Below are 16,598 nucleotides of genomic sequence, written 5' to 3' on the forward strand. Positions count from 1 at the left end.
GCGTGGCCCCAAGCTAGTTACTGAGGGGTGGGGATTATTGAAACGGAAAAGACAACTCTTATAAAACCCCAGGGTCTTCATCCTCCCACCCAAGATAAAGCTCTACCCACAACGCCTCTCCTATGCCCAGGCCCCCCCAAATCTGAAAAAAAAAAGAGTTCACTCAACAACAGAACAGAATGACTTCACTGGGTGGCAAAATGTGATCTGGACACATAAAATCCTCTGTTAGCTGTTTATCCAAAGTGAATATTGTATGTCAGTGCCACAATAATGACTTTGATTATATGGTGCCGACTCCAGACCTCCATGGAGGTACTACTGAGTATAAGCTAGAACTTACAAAACAAAAGCAAAAACTAACCCATGACTACAAATTCTGAAACATATCTGGGTCACATGGGTGAAAGGCCATAGACTTAACAGAATGCTAGAGAGCCTGGCCAAGCTCACCTAAGGCCAATGAGAGCCAAGCTTCAGGCGAGCCAGCCAGCTCTCCACACAGCCATGCTGCAGGCACAGTTGGCAGCACCGCTACCCAGAGTGGTAAGTCCACGCCAAGCCCGCTTTCCTACCTTCACATATTCCAGAGTCGGGTCCAGAAGATAAGGATCCCTGAAGAGAGAACAGAGGGATACATGTGAGACAGTTAGAACAATGCACACTAACGCTGAGAGAAACGTAGCCAACATTATTTCCCTCTCTTTATTTACGTTAGTGGGCTGCCCCCAATTCCCAGACAGTACGCCCAACACACAAGGAAGCCAGGGTGAAACCAGATTCATCTCATGAGAGAGAACCACCATGAGCTCAGCCCCGGCCTGTCATTCTTTCCAGCCTAATGCAGGTCTCAGGAAGTTGTAGCATTTTATACGTGGTGATCCTAAGTGCACACAGACATTAAAAACTCGCCTCAGGCTTGAAAGCAGAACTCCAAAGGAGCAAAGTTGAGAGGAGGCAGCTCAGGGTACTCAAACATGCAGCCCTTTCTAGCACTGATGACGACTTCTAGGTTGAAGCCCTGTGCCCGCTCAGACAGTAAGGAAACGGAGGCCCTGGCTGGTCAGCCCCTGGATCCTTGAGCACAGCTCTGCCTCTCAAGAGCATCTCTTATCCGGAATGCTCCCACCCACTTGTGTAAACCTGAGTGACTCAGCTAAATATCTTAGTGCCCTAGTATGCCACTGGAGCAAATGTACACTGTGTCTGCTCACACCCTCCAGGGGGGCTGACCAGACACTCGGAAGCAGGCAGCGGGGTGCACCTGGGGAGGGTGGCTTACTACAGATGCGGACAGATGGGAGAAGACTGGGGAGACGCCAGATCTAGTGATTCCTGGGCTCATGGGGTTTCAGTGAGACATGCGGTCTGAAAAGGACAACTGCTTCACAGACTTAAACCTCAAAAGAGCAACACGTTGGACGGATAGGCAATTGCTTACAGAGAACAGAAAGGCTCCAAAGCCGGCAGGGCCAGTCCCTGGGGAGCAGGTGGGCCTCATCACAGGGACTGCCACAGGAAGGCACCGAAACCCACTGACAGCTGCTGCCTTGGGAGGGTGAGCCCACCGCCGGGACCGAGGACATGAGTGTCTGCAAGGCCACCGTTGGAGACACAAAGTGTGCTACAGGTCAAGGACTCGATGACCCTGTTGTGACGATGGACCCTATCCATAAGCCCTCCTCTCCCTGCTGTGACTGTTGATGACTTAGAGCATTCAGGGCAGGCACAGAGACAGGCGCAGAGGCGGGCGCAGAGGCGGGCTGGCCAAGGTGCTGTGGGACATCTTCAGTCTGCCCACTAAAGCCTGGGGTTCACTCACGTCACATTTGGCGCTTACAGGCCCAGTGGCCCAACCCTGGGAGTCGGTAACTACAATGCTGACTTTTATCTTCACCACCTTCTCGTTTCATATATATCTTAAATTCACTGCACACGTACACATGCGCTAAAGCACGGATTAAAGCAAAAACAAAAAACACTAGTATGTACTGTTGAAATTGATGACATTTTGGTCTTAGTATTTGTTTATCTATTAATTGTTGATATTAGAAATTAAAACTGAGAAACTTCAAAATGTCTATCAAATTGAGAGAGCCCATCCAGGACAACCATAGCTATGGAGAGAGACTCTTTCAAAAAGGAAAGAAAAAGTCCATGACAGGCCTGGTGGATGGTTTAAAGGCTTGCAGCATGGGGCTAAAGACCTGAGACCTGAGTTCAATGCCAGGAACCCATAAAAAGGAGGAAGGAGAAAACTGATACTACAGAACTGACCTCTGACCTCTGAGTGTGCACTGTGGTGCATGTACACATACACACACACACACACACACACAAAACCCTATAATAAAATAAATACAAATTTAAGAGCCACTATATTTACATAGGACATTTAAAATAGGCATGTTTACACAGCAAAGATTTAGTGCGATAACATCATTCTAGTTTCATGGATCTTTTAGTAGGATTCAGCTGAATTCAAGTCTATGGCATTCCATGGATTGTGCGATATGTATTGTTTGAAATGAAGGAAGAAAGGCCAGACTCATAGATATGTAAGTATTAAGGGGAAGGCTACTTTAACAGATCCCCAAGAAATTACAGACATTACAATTACAGATGATATCTGCTCTGATTTCAGATGTCAGGAAGCTGAAACAGGAGGATGACCACAGTCTCATAGCCAGCCTGGACACCTAAGGGAGACCCTGTCTTAGAAATACAACAAAGTGAAAACACGTCAGAGGTATTTCCCCTCCTCTTCCCATTTTAGATAGGCTCACTTTGCACCCCTGGCAGGCCTTGAACTCATGACAGGCTAGCTGGTGGTGTTTTTGTATAGGTTAGGTAAAGGTATGGAACAAAAAGTTAAGTGTCTTATGCTTTGAGTGTCCTTTATCACGTGTGATTCTGTGATCAACAACTCTGGAAGGCACTGGCTAATGAATTTTGCAGATCTCCCAAATTTTGACTCAATACACACACACACACACACACACACACACACACACACACACACACCCTACATTTGTTTGTAAACATCTCCACTGACCTCACTGGGAAGTTATTAAGTATCAAAGACTATCGAATTCATGGTGAAAGGCACAAGTTTTCAAAATTCGTAATTTTCACTTGAAAGATCAAGTTTTTGTTTTTTCTCCCACCCCCCACCCCCATCATTGTCAGCTAACAGGATCAAATATTTTCCTTGGATAGCATTCATTTTCAGGAAAATATCTGTCAAATGCCAAGACCATAATGTCATGACTTGTGATTTCAGCTTTTTTTTTTAAAGCAGTGCTGTGACAATAAAATGTTTTAGGCCACAAGTCTCTGTTTCACAATTTTGCTTAGGATCATATCTAGAATATTTGCCCTTTTTACCTCCTTGGCTACAATACGCCCTTAGCCTTGGAAGCTGCAGCATTTCTCTCTTTCTAGAAATGTACGTGAAAACTCACTTCACTCTCCCAGCCAGGTCTCAGGCTGAACCTCACTCTATTGGAAGGGGCCGTGTAATCAGCCTGGCTGGGTGGTGTGCGGGGCCTCAGTGACCCTGAGGCTCTGCTGGCTGCACTTGGCCTCCTCATGGAAAGAGCCCCTCACGTGCCACCGGCTTTCTGTCTCGTTACGGTAAATATGAAAAGCCTACTTAAGAACTCGGGTCTGCCGCCAGGCATTGGTGGCGCACGCCTTTGCACACCTTTAATCCCGGTACTTGGGAGGCAGAGGCAGGCGGATATCTGTGAGTTCGAGGCCAAGCCTGATCTACAGATCGAGTTCCAGGACAGTCTCCAAAGTCACAGAGAAACAAACAAAACAAAACAAAACAACAACAACAACAAAACAAAACAAAAAACAAAAAAAGAACTGGGGTCTGGAGACTGGGGCAATGGCTGCGCTTCCAGAGGACACACTTTCCCAGTACCTACATGGGGCGGCTCACTTTGGCTTCAGGGGATTTGATAGCTTTTCTGGCCTCCAACAACACTGCACATAATGCGACATGCGTGCGCGCATGCACACACACACGCATGCCTGTTTGCACGTACCTGTATGATTAAATATTTTTTAAAAGAATGAGACCTAAAAATAAAACTAATAAAGTTTTTAACTTTCCATCAGACATTTTAAAACAAAAAGCAGACTCATATAACTGTGATAGCACAGAGATTAGGACTACAATGAGCATTGTCCTGAGGTGTCAGCCATTTCCTCTACTATTGTTACTACAAATGTCATCACAGACAGAAAAGGCCAGTCGCAGCCTACCATTATGCTAGTGCCATTATGACAATGGCCTAGCTTTAGAAGCTCTCCCAGCTCAAGACCACACTTCAAAACTTTCGTTCCAAAAGGAGTGCTTACATGAGTGTGTGTGTGTGCCCACTTATACATACATGCATGCACACACACAAATATGCGCATATCAGCCAGGTGCTCAAAAATTAGATTTCTCTGCTGTAGCACCAGGAGTACAGATAACCAAACTGGACTGCATTTGGGATTCATAGTAAGTAAATAGATTTTTTTTTTTTGCTGCTGTTTCCTTGAAAACAAAGAAAGAAGTTAAGGCAACTATATGAAATGATGCTGCATTAATTTGTCTTGTTGTAGTAGCTTTTTATATGTATCCCATAATAACATGCTGCATACCTTAGATGGAGACAATAACACTGACTTTTTAAAAAGTACAATTCGGGGGCTGGAGAGATGGCTGGGAGGTTAAGACCATTAACTACTCTTCCAGAAGTCCTGAGTTCAATTCCCAGCAACCACATGGTGGCTCATAACCATCTGTAATGAGATCTGGAGCCCTCTTTTGGCGTGCAAGCATACATGTAGGAAGAACACTGTATACACAATAGAGAAAATGTTTTATTTACGGAGGGGGGCAAGGTCCAACAATATACCTAGACACCTTGGATGTGTTGCTTAGTGGAGGGTGCACACTGAAGAGTGAAGAGGGGTGCTCTTCCATGAGCCTTCATGTAGACAGCCCCAAAGGCTAGTCTTCAACAACCAACGCTTCACGTGGAGGAGACGAAGACAGGAAAGTGCAAGCATTTCCCATGAGTTGGCTAAACAGGTTGGAGGTTTGTTTGATTTCCTCCCATCTGCGACACCATAAGCAAGTGTTTGCTTCAATCTCCTTCACACCAGTCACTAAAATTCCCAACCCCTAATAGTGTCTCCAGTGTCTCAGCGGCAGAGCTAAGGATCAGCTATTTGGAACCCCAAATTACTTAAGGGACCCCACGTTCCTCTCCTTCCTGACGAAGGCCAAGGCTGCTCTTCTCAGACACGGCTCATCTGAGAACCGTCCTCCTGAGTCCTTCCTCCAGGGAGCTGGCCCTAACTGAGCTGGACCTCAGGACACTGTACTCCACACCACTGCTGCATACGGTCCTAGGTGGCCAGTTAACCTTCCCCCTGTTACATTAGAGAGGAATTCTCACTGAGGCCCACCTGAGGGAAAGCGTAAGCCACCCAGCACCTGGGTGACCCCATTTTTGGGGGACACTGAAGCTGGCACTGACTCAGGAGCCACAGGGACGCGGCACCTGGTGGAGGAGGTACCGGTTATGTACCCCTTTTCCCAAGGAGGTTTGAGGTTTGGAATACAGATAAATATCAGCATGCATTGTCAGAGACAGAGAATGTTCCAGTTCAAAGGGGGAAAAGAAAGGAATTTTATACCCAGATATGGTGGGAAGGGCAGATCCTAGATTATAGAAAGTTTCATCTAAAATAAGAACTCCAATCACAGCACATGGCTGGATTTCCCTTTGCGATATGCTAATCGGCTGAGCTGGTCTGAGGAATGCAGTAGCTGAATTATATCTTGATTTCAGTAGGGAAACTGAGAGATCATGATATTGTTATGACAAAACAACTTACAGGAAGTCAGTAGTTTAGTTTCAAACTGAACCAACATCAAAACCAAAGCAACCCCTGATTACCTAGAAATGCCCTGACGAAGCACCCTAGTCCAGCAACCATGTAACGATGGCTTGACAGCAAGCGATCATGGATGCATGAAGGAAACCCAGCAGAAGTAGTTGATGGGACAGCCACCCATGCTGAGAGGTGGTGGTCATTTGTCAGCCGAGAGCTGGGCAGGTCTTTTCCAGGCAGAAAAGCTACGACATGAGGGCTGTCTTTCTATGAAACGACAAACATTTATCTTGTGCTAGTATATTTCAAGGAGTCAGGAATAATGATTCACACCTTAAATTTCAGCACTCTGGGAGGCAGAGGCAAGCAGGTCTCTGAGAATTTGAGGTCAGCCTCATCTACATAGGGAGTTCTGGGGCTAGCCAAGGCAACAGTGAAAGCCTGTCATAAAAAATAGTGTGGGGGAGACAGAAACTGTAATATTTAATCATACTCCTGTGAAGCAAGTGGTACTTCTCCCAACCTTCAGATTCATAGAGAGACAGGAGGAGGGTTAGTGTTTGAACCTCTAACTGATTTAATATCACATGGCATAGAGCATGTGGCAGTGTACAAACCAACCCCCACCCCCAGCCCCAGCCCCACCCCCTCCACACACTCTCAAAAGCAGCACCGAGAGTTGTGCAGCTGCCTGGACAGCAGAGGTCAAAGATGCACACATCAGAACTGTCTGCCACTCTCACTTTCCCGATTCTCCTACAAAAGGTGAACTTGGTGCTCAGGAAATCAGAGCGAATCTCCCAAGCCCTTGTCAGCAGGGCTCTGGATTGGCACGTGGAAGACGTCAGCATGGAACATGTCAGCTCACGCTTCTCTGCATGGAGGACTGGAAGGCGCTGGGAGCAGGATGGGAAGGAAATCCTGGCAAGCTGCTTGGAGGATCTTCCAAGGGGGTGATTTGGCGCTCCCTACGATCATTCTGTTTTCCTTATATGAAAGGCCTTGAGAACAGAGACAGAATACATCCAAGTACCCCTCGGCCACATCCTAAAATGAACCTGGCGAGGCTTGCATTCTGTACTGGGAGAGGAGAGCAGCAGTTCATATAGTCAATCAAGCATCAAGACTCCCTAACTAGGCAAAGATGGGGGCCGGGGGTGGTTAAGGACAGACACAGAAAACCAGGCTGGTTTGGGATGCGATTATAACTCAGTGGCAGTATGCACGAGACCCTGGGTTCAACTCCCATTCAAATACTTTAAAACCCAACACTCCGAAGGAAGTTAAAATAATCTGTTAAAAGATACTTATTTAGACACAGAAGGCTCTGTTTACTCTTTTCTCAGCCAATCACTTGAACATAGTTCACCAAAAAGGAGCGAACATTCTCCCACACAAATACCCTTCCTAATGGGCCAGATAGCATAGCAGTTGGCCTTAGAGACCTGCCTCTAAGTTGAAACAGAATATCCAATTATTCACATGGAGCTGCAGCCAGGAGTCTGGAATCACAGATTTATACTCTCCAAGAGAGCTCACTAGAAAACAAACAGAGGGTTTTGGCAATCTAAGCCAAGGGGCAGGGGTAAAAATAATATTTTTGGTTTATGCTAATTATGAATCCCCACTCTGTGAGTCCATGATGTGGCATCTCTGGTTACAAATGGGGGGTCTGGCAGGCACCACAGCCCCTCCTGGTGGGTGGGCAGGCTGGTGTACCAAGAAGGTCAACGGAGATGACAGGAGGGTGAAACTAGACTCTTGTGATTTTATTCTTAAGTTTATTAAACCGTAGATAACATCATACTCTGCTCAAGCTCAGTCATTTACAAAGCATCCCACTTTTTACAGTTTCAACTTTAGGACTGTCTGAGTCATGGAAATGATACACCTACAACTTACTTTCTCCTTCGTAACCAGATTGATTATTTCCTTCCTCTTTAAAGAACATGATTTGGATGTCTGCTGTTCTGAATTCTGCCTCTTGAGCAGTATCTTGCTGAAAGAGGTCTCCCCACTTTTCTTCAGTGGTTAGACTTTAAATTCTCTGTCCAAAATCACAGAATATCCTTTTTTTTTTTTTAAGCTAGGGTCTCACTCACTATATGACCTTGGCTGGCCTGGAACTTGCAATGTAGACCAGGCTAGCCTTGAACTCACAGAGATCTGCCTGTCTACAAAATGTCTTAAGGATTGCTTTTTAAAAATGAAAATAATGTATAATTAGTGGCTATCAGTGTCACCAGATATCTTTTGAAACATAACAGCAACAACAATGAAATGAATCATCTCTATTAAGATCATTATTTGATATCATAGAAGAATGTGACAAATCAGACCCAACTATTCCAAACTGAGATGACAAAATCTCCAGAGCCAGCACCCATTCTGCACTGTGAGCTCATCCGTCCCTGTATATAACCATGTGCTTACATTCCTCCCCCTCCATAGGACCAACCCCTAAAAGGAATGCCACGCCCGCTTCATGCTCAGCATCTCCCACACTTCTTGAATTCACCCCATAAATGTCCTCAGCACCTCCTACTGTGTGTGCCACACACAGGATGGCACACAAAGTCCTCACTTTCAGGGAGGGCTCCAGCAAACGGGAGGACAGATGGAGAGGCCCAGCTCAGTTTCAGTAGGTGAGGTGGGGGATACCCCGCAGAGCATTTCAACAACACACAAGCTGTGTTTGAGGCCTGAGCAGTCTGGTGAAGAAGTCACAGGGTAAACAGTAATGAGGAACATTCCAGGCAAGCAGAGATGCATTACAAAGCCGAGAACAGGAGATGACGCAGCATGTTTGGGGAGCTGCAAGCTGTTGAGTTAACACACCTTCATCTGGGCCACCAGCAACTCTTAATGTTGTTGGGCTCCTGCAGTGACCTCCCTGCGTACCCTTGGCTCTGCAACCTTCTCACCACACAGCAGCAGAGACCCTTCCCCACCCAGCATTCCAGGACTGCCACCACATCAAAGACCCTCCGCCGTACCCATGGCCTAGACACTGTAATGACACCAGCCAGCTCAACCACCTCATACCAGTGGGGGGCATTCTAAAGACGCCCCCTCCCAGCACCGAGAGTCCTGTCATACAGGGATCCAACCAAACACTAACCTGGGTGTTTCTGTGAAGGGATTTTTGAGGACAGAATGATGGTGCACACCTGTGGAAGCTGTTGGTGTCTTCCTCCACTGTGCTATGCTGTATTCCCCTCGCACAGTCTCTCACTGAACTTGAAACTCTGCATTTTCACTTGGCTGGCTGCCCATTGGGCTCCCATAATCTGCCTGTCTTTGCTCTCTGAATGCTTCAGTTCCAGGCACACACAGCATACCTGGCTTTTCTTGCCTGGGTGCTGGGGATTCAAACTTACGTCCGAGTGCTTGCACAGTCAGCATCTTACCCACTGAGCCCCTCCCCAGCCTTCGTGTTTAATCTGAGTCAAACGTTACACAATGTATATGCGTATCAAAACATTATTCAATTAATAGGTACGATTTTAAGTTTTTAATGTGTGCGTTACAATAAATGCACTATTACACTAAAATGGTGAGCATGTTTTGCATTGTGTGTATTTTCACATAGCTTTTACAAATAAGAACTCCCAAAATATGGGACAACAATGATATGAAAGTCAAGAGGAAAGTGACCAGTGTTGGCTTTTGAAGGCTCAAGACAAGCATTGCTTGCTGCTGTCCTATGGTGTAATCCAAAGGTGTTTAAAATTACCCTCTAAATGAACAGGAGTAGAATGTATTTATTTGTTTGTTTATTTGGGTTTTTTTTGAGACAGTGTCTCACTATGTAGCTTTGGCTGGTCTGAACTTCCAGAGACACTCCTGCCTCTATCTCCCAAGTGCTAGGATCAAAGGCAACTGTCACCATGCCCAGCCTAAGACTATTTCTTTTAAAAGTTAAAAATAAATCAGTAACAAAATCCATGCTTTTTTTTAAATATAGAATTCTAGAATGAGAGGCAAGTATAAACCCATCGTATTATAAAACACACACTGGAATGAAGTTGCACTCCTAATTACAAGGCATATTTCAGAATACAGGATATGGTACAAGAAGGACCCACTTACTGTGATGTTTGGAAGGAAGTGTGTGCCCTCAAGTGCCTGTTTTTGAAAAGAAAGACTGGGAAATCATTAGGGGTTTGGTTCTGGTTAACACAACAGAATAAACACAAAATAGAGGTATAGACTGGGCAGAAATTAAATGGCAAACAATAACAGTGTGAAGGAACACAGTTAAACTTGCCTTTTCACACAGCCTGCTAGAACCAACCCCTGACAGAGAAGCTGGGTATTGAGGGAGGCACAAGACACCTCGGAAACAAAACAGAACATAATTATAAACACGTTTAGAAACTTAGGAAAACCAAGCATATGTGTAGGGGAAAAAAAAGAGTTCTGAAATAGACTCCAGGCAGAAAGAGAACACCTACTCCCACAACCATCTGAAACTCAGAATTAGTGGTTCAAACAGCCCAGTAAGAAAAGTCTCTGGCCTAGACAAAGGTTTTATTGCATAGTCAGTTCTGCCAAACTGAAATGATCTAGTCCTTGAAAATTATAAAAACTCTCCGGGAGACTAACAAAGAAGATGCTAAGATTTTGACAGCAAAAGCAAAGTTACTAAAGGAAAAATGAAGAAGGAAATATATATGCTAAATTTTGCATTGTATGAAAAAAAGTCTAAGCAAAATATTGATAAACCAAAGTCAAGAATGCATAAAAATACAATCAAGTTAGATTTGTTCCAGGGGTTTTGTCAATTTAATAAGAGAAGTTCTAGTAACACAACTTGCCACATTCATGTATTGAAAGAGAAAAATAATTTGGTGATGGGGGAAGTCCTTCTATGTATATATTGTCATATTGGTTGATAAATAAAGCACTGTTGGCCAACAGGGAAGCAAGATAGGTGGGACTAGGAGTCAAGGAGGATTCTGGGAAGTGTAGTCAGGGGTACATGTGATCCTGGGAGGAGAGGGCACAAATCTGGCTTCTTGGTAAGATAAGACATAAAAATATATATTAGTGATTATGGGTTAATAATTAAGTCAGGGCTAGCCATAAAGAAACCATAACAAACGGCCAACAGCTTCATAATTAATATAGTGTCCTGCGTGTTCATTTGGGATTGATGCGGCTCTAGGACCAGGCTGGCGGGAAGAATGCACGCTACAATTTGGGGCACCCAATTGATTGGGAATATACTTTTAAAATCATCTTTTCATGGCATCTTACGTAAAATGTGTAAACTAGAAATACCTAATGAAGGTTTCCCTCAGCAAGTGTCAGTGTCACTTATAAAGTATTAGAAGCATTAGTAAAATCAGTCAATCACGGCATCAACCAATCAGAAGCAAGGGAAGGACATCCCCAGTTACTGCTTCTGTCTGCCATGGTCTTGCAGGCTTTAGACTGTATAGCTAAATAAGCAAAAGAAATAAAGACACAAAAGCTAGCAAAGGGAAGACCCAAACTGTCACAGTTCATAAATGAGGTTAGGATATGAGTGGAAATGTCCCCCAGGCTCATGGTTTGAATACTGGATGGTAGTGGCACCTTTGGGCGGTGGGACTTGGCTGGCAGAAGTAAGTTTACTGGAGGCAAACCTTTGAAGATTATACCGTCATTTGCAGTCCACAATGTGAAAACCCAGGGCCACAAGCTCTCACTGCTGCGAGTGCTGGATGAGGCTTCCCCATCCTGGTGGACTGAACCCCCTCTGAGGCCATGAGCCAATAACCTTTTCCCCTTTAAGGTGCTTCCGTCAAATACTTTATCACAATTATGAGAAAAGTACTACATTACTGTCTGCACAGAACCCAAAGGAAATCTACAAAGATCTTGGAAGTGGGGCAAGGACCTAGATATTAAAGTACTATAAGAAATCTTAGAATTAAAACTTCCTGAGGACAGGAACCAGCGGGTTTATAAGCCTGAGATAGTCCTTGCTTTGTGGGCAGCTTATTGTTCCCAAAATTAACTCATTCCTAGAATACCAGGTGGAATTGTAGTACAAACAGACTTGAGTGTGGCCAGTAGGCTGAGTCTGCATACCTTAAATAATGGGCCCCCAAAAGGAGCAGTCCTGCAGACCTGGAGTCTACCAATTACTTTCTTAACCAACCTCTGCACCAAGGCATGCCACAAAAATCAGGAAAGGGGACCCAACATCTAGGACAAAGCCTGCCTTCCACTGCCAACTTGGTGCCTTCTGCATCTTAGAATCTCTTGTCTACCTGAAGCTCCATGGAGCTCTCAGAATCTTGACTGGAAAGAGGAAGGTGGAAGGAAGGGAGAGACAGCAACAGACCCTAAACCTACTAATCTTCCACTGTGAAAGAACTATATGCTACATGTAATTATATAATTTTCATAATCACAATGTTCAATTAGAAAAGATTAATATACCGAAAAGTCCCAACACCTTTTCTATTTCATTAGAGGCTATCTGTGATTCGGGGTTCCTATCTAATGTGCCAACTCTATCTCTTTACAACTCCAATAAATCCTAATTCTCTGAATCAAGAAGCCTCAATTCTCCAAATTATTATCATTTGCCCCCCCCACACACACATTGTGACCACTCTTTCCTATGCTGTCACATTCAATGATTAGTAGTATCTTGTTGACCTTTCTTATGAATTAGGAAGTTTTAATCTTTTAGATTTATTTATTTATGTGTATGAGTGTTCGCTTCATGTATGTATGTGCACCACTTACAAACCCACAGAGGTCAGATGCGGACATCAGATCCCCTGGTATTGGAGTTACAGATGGTTGAGAGCCACCATGTGGATGTTGGGAATCAAACCCGTGTCCTCTGGAAAAGTAACAAGTGCTCGTAACCAGTGAGCCATCCCTGCAGCCCCAAATTCTGAAGTTTTGAGAATAATTTAATACACACCGTGTGCCCTGTCTCTCTTCTGGGCTATGAAAACACTGGGCACAGGCTCCGTATTCTCCATATCCGCGTTTGCATCTCTAGGGCAGGTCTGCTCAATAAATGTTGGTTTGTCTGTGTGAGTGTGTATGTGTGTGGCCTGCACTGTGCAGAAGACCTGTACCCCAAGCCTTCTCTTTCATCACATTCAGTGGGTTCACCAAGGGAAAGATATTATCAAGTTTAGAGTGTTCATGGATTGAAGAGCCTAACCATTAAGGCCACTGAGCCACAGAGCTGGGACTGAAGCGTGACAGCCTCAGACAGGTCCTCCAGCAATAGAACATCCACCCCCAAGGCCAGAGGATGGCCTCACTCCCCACACCACAGACCAGATGCTTCTGAAGTGATGTTGACTGGCTGCCGCTGCCGCTGAACACGAAAACCTCTGGGCATGTTTGAAATGCCAGGGAGGAAGTTAACTGGGGCGATAACCCAGAGAGCAGAGTTCACCATGGGACAGTTTCCATCTGTTGCCTGGGAAAACAAGGAGGAACAGATGTTTCCCAAGGGCAGGTCCTGCACTAGGTGATGCACTTGCAATCCCAGGACTTGGGAGGCCCAGGATTGTGAGTTCAAGGCCAGCTTGGACTAACAGCAACTCTCTCAACAAAAGAATAAAACGCAGCACTGACCGGGTGAGCGGAGTAATGACATCTTGGGGGAAATACCAGCTGTGCCCAGACTGACAAGGTTGGGGTTTTTTGTTGTTGTTTCTTTGTTGCTAAACTAAGATTAATTATACTGGGAAATATTAATGGGACTGGGAAATATTACCTGAATTTGCCTTTGCTAACTCCAAAAGGGATGTAGCTGTTGGCACAAGGACTAGAACACTTCAGACACATGACTTAGGGAGATATCTTTGTCACATCAGCTTGCAAAAACAAATGAGAAAAGCGTCATTCTTCATGTCTGGGCATTCTTGCTGATGATGTTGCGGTGTGTATTGTCAGCTGTTGACAGGACCAGAGTGAGGACTTTTTAATATTCTCAGGGGGTTAACACATGACACCGGAATTACCTTGTGACCAATACGCAAGAATGTAAGGCCTATTCCTTAAAGACTAACTCAACAGATCCACACAGCAGAAAGGCATGAAGCTGGGGGTGAAGGGAACATCCTACATTTCTGAGGTCAGAGTTAAAGCCATCCACCATATGTGATCTGCGTAGTCATGCGTGACGACCTCCCTTGGTCTGAACAGTGAGCCTCAATTAATGCCCCGAAAATCACAGTAATTTTCTTTGACAACCGTAGCGTGCCACTGACTCATTCTGAGGCCACAGCCATCCAACTCCTAGGATATTTTTCATGGCAAGCAGTTAATCTGAATTCCCATACTTTTACTTTGTAATTTGTGTTTCTGGACTTCCGATATAAGACTTTGTCTCTCCCTGTGAAGTTTTATTTTATTAAATTTGGTGTGCTGCTTCAGAGTCTCAATATCCTTTTCTGTGGCTCATGTCTGTCATCGGACATCCTTCTTATGCGTCCAAGATTCACGCCGGGCACCCAGGCGATTGCTATGCCAGTATTAGCGTCTAAATGGCTTTTTGAATTGATAAGACTATGGCTGAGGACACGGCCTCCTGCAGACTTCTTATGCCACCATGGAGCCTGCATCTCTCACCCTAAGGATGGCACCAACGTCTGTCATTTGTAAGCATGCCTTCTCCACAGCGCTACACATGCTCATCCCAGTAAGCATAGGAAGCCAGGTATGGCTTGCTTTTACTAATGCCCCGCTGGCTTTACTAAAAGGAAGTCCCCTGAGACTTGTTTGTGTACATCTCCAACTTGCCACACCCCAAACATTAAGTCTTCATCCTCATGGACCAGACACCACTGTCTCCCTCAAGGAAAATCAGCCAGCAGAAACAATGGTGACCTCTCCCTTCTTTCTCACTCTTCCCACCCCCAGCTGCCAGAGCCACACCTGGAATGTTCCTCTCCCACACCCCACCATATCTAAGCCTTAGCACATCTGTAGACCAGTTTTAACCCCCGCCTTCTTTATAAGAAAACAAAACTGCAGATTCTTCCTGGCGTTTTTATCAGCCCAATATTCGCTAAGTGACAGTGCCTGTTACTCCCTCAGGTCCTGTTATCACATCTCCATGATCTCTGGGCCCCTTCTCCTGGCCTCACCCGCACCAGGCCAGCAATTCTGCCTGGACATTTCCCCCCACCCCCTTCCCAGTCAGAGCAGCTATTTCCTGTACCCCCCCCCCAAGAGAGCCGAACAGAAGCCCAACAATTTGGTTTCTCTAACTTCCCCCTCTCTGTGCTCTTATTGTTGCAACTACAACTTGTGAAAGCCCTTTTGTTACCCATGGCATTTTTCACGGTCCCGCTGGCTCTGCACTCTGTTTCTGTCACAGACTGGTGACACCCTCTGCTATGGTTCTTGGTTGCATGACCTGACCTTTCCTGGGGTCTAGGTCCAAGGTTGGGACGCCATAGTGCAGGGGGAGCACAGAAGAGGCGGGCCCTGAAGGAAAGATTACCTAAGCAATACTTCCACACCACGCTGGGGTATGATTGAGCGACACCTGCATACGTGTGGGTCAACATTCTGTGAATAGAAGCATGAAGGGACTCTGTCAGCTTAACACTCACGGTGTGCGTGCGTGCGTGTCCTTTAAGCTAGTATACACTATCCAGAAGTGGCCTTTTGTACAAAGCCGTCAATGGAAGAACCACCTGGAAGGTCACATGCTTCCTCCCCGTCTATCTGGGTCAGAGGACTCTATTTTAGTTTCCCTAACCATTTCCCAAAAGGAACCTGAGTCCATGGGGTGATATTTGCCATCAACTTTCAGTTTTGAGAATCTGTTTATAGTCCAGAGAAGCTGGACATGAGGACACACATCCCTCCTTGGAGGGAAGAGAGGGCTAGGTGTTTCTAAAACTGCTTCTTTCTCTCAAAGAGCCAATTCCTACTTCAGTCAGTTTCTTGCTCATCTGGAATTGTAGCGATGCCGGGTTGGGGTAGGGGAGACTCAACAACTGGCATCGAGTTCAACAGCACCATCTGTGGGTTTTTTTTTCACTCTCAGCTACAGTGAATTGACACAGGAACCCAATACTAATAGTAAGTAGGTACTGGTTAGTAAACCACCAAACTGGGGTTAGCTTGTGCCCAGCAGAACTCCAGTGACAACATTAAGCTAAAGGTCATCGTTGAAATTTTAGCTTGGCAGTATCCAGACTGAAGAGAGTAAGAACAAGAAAAGCCGTATCAAGGCCAGCATGTCTCTTGGCAGGCACACACGGTCTGGCATCGGGATCCGTCAGGCTGTCGAAGCCCAAACACAGCACTTTTGATGACAGCAGAGGCATTGTCTGGCTGGTATCTCTGTGTCCTCCCTCCATCCCATTCACCCTGCCCCCATCCTTCCCTCTTCCCACACCCTTCTAAAAGAGCACATTTGCTGAGGTTTCTTCTCAAGTATCAAAGGCAGAATAAAAGTGGTAAGATTTTAGTTACTGTCAAGGCCACTCAGAAAAAAAGAGTTCCATCTAGCCAGATACGAAGACAGAGCCTTCTGGGGTAGACAGTCATTCTCAAGGGGGCTGCCTGTCTGATATCTGAAAGAGCAACTGCCACTCTTCATGCTGAAGCCTGGCTGCCAGTGCAGGCAAGTCTGACCTTGGACACATCACGATGCTGCCATCTACAAAGTTAATGCTAAGGAACTACATAATGTAGTCACCTAAGCGGAC

At 45.4% G+C, this 16,598-nt stretch overlaps 1 protein-coding gene across 3 annotated transcripts in view; it reads right to left on the reverse strand.

Annotated features, from left to right (window-relative positions):
• Bcar3 (BCAR3 adaptor protein, NSP family member) overlaps positions 1 to 16,598 on the reverse strand; it is a 103,604-nt gene that overhangs the window by 71,140 nt on the left and 15,866 nt on the right. For all 3 annotated transcript variants that reach the window (XM_040751930.1, XM_040751932.1, XM_040751931.1), the window contains one exon: positions 576 to 615. In XM_040751930.1, the coding sequence (XP_040607864.1) occupies positions 576 to 615 (40 nt within the window). The remainder of the gene's footprint in view (positions 1 to 575; positions 616 to 16,598) is intronic.

Source organism: Mesocricetus auratus, unplaced genomic scaffold (assembly GCF_017639785.1).
Source record: "Mesocricetus auratus isolate SY011 unplaced genomic scaffold, BCM_Maur_2.0 Super-Scaffold_100009, whole genome shotgun sequence".
Lineage (NCBI taxonomy): Eukaryota > Metazoa > Chordata > Mammalia > Rodentia > Cricetidae > Mesocricetus > Mesocricetus auratus.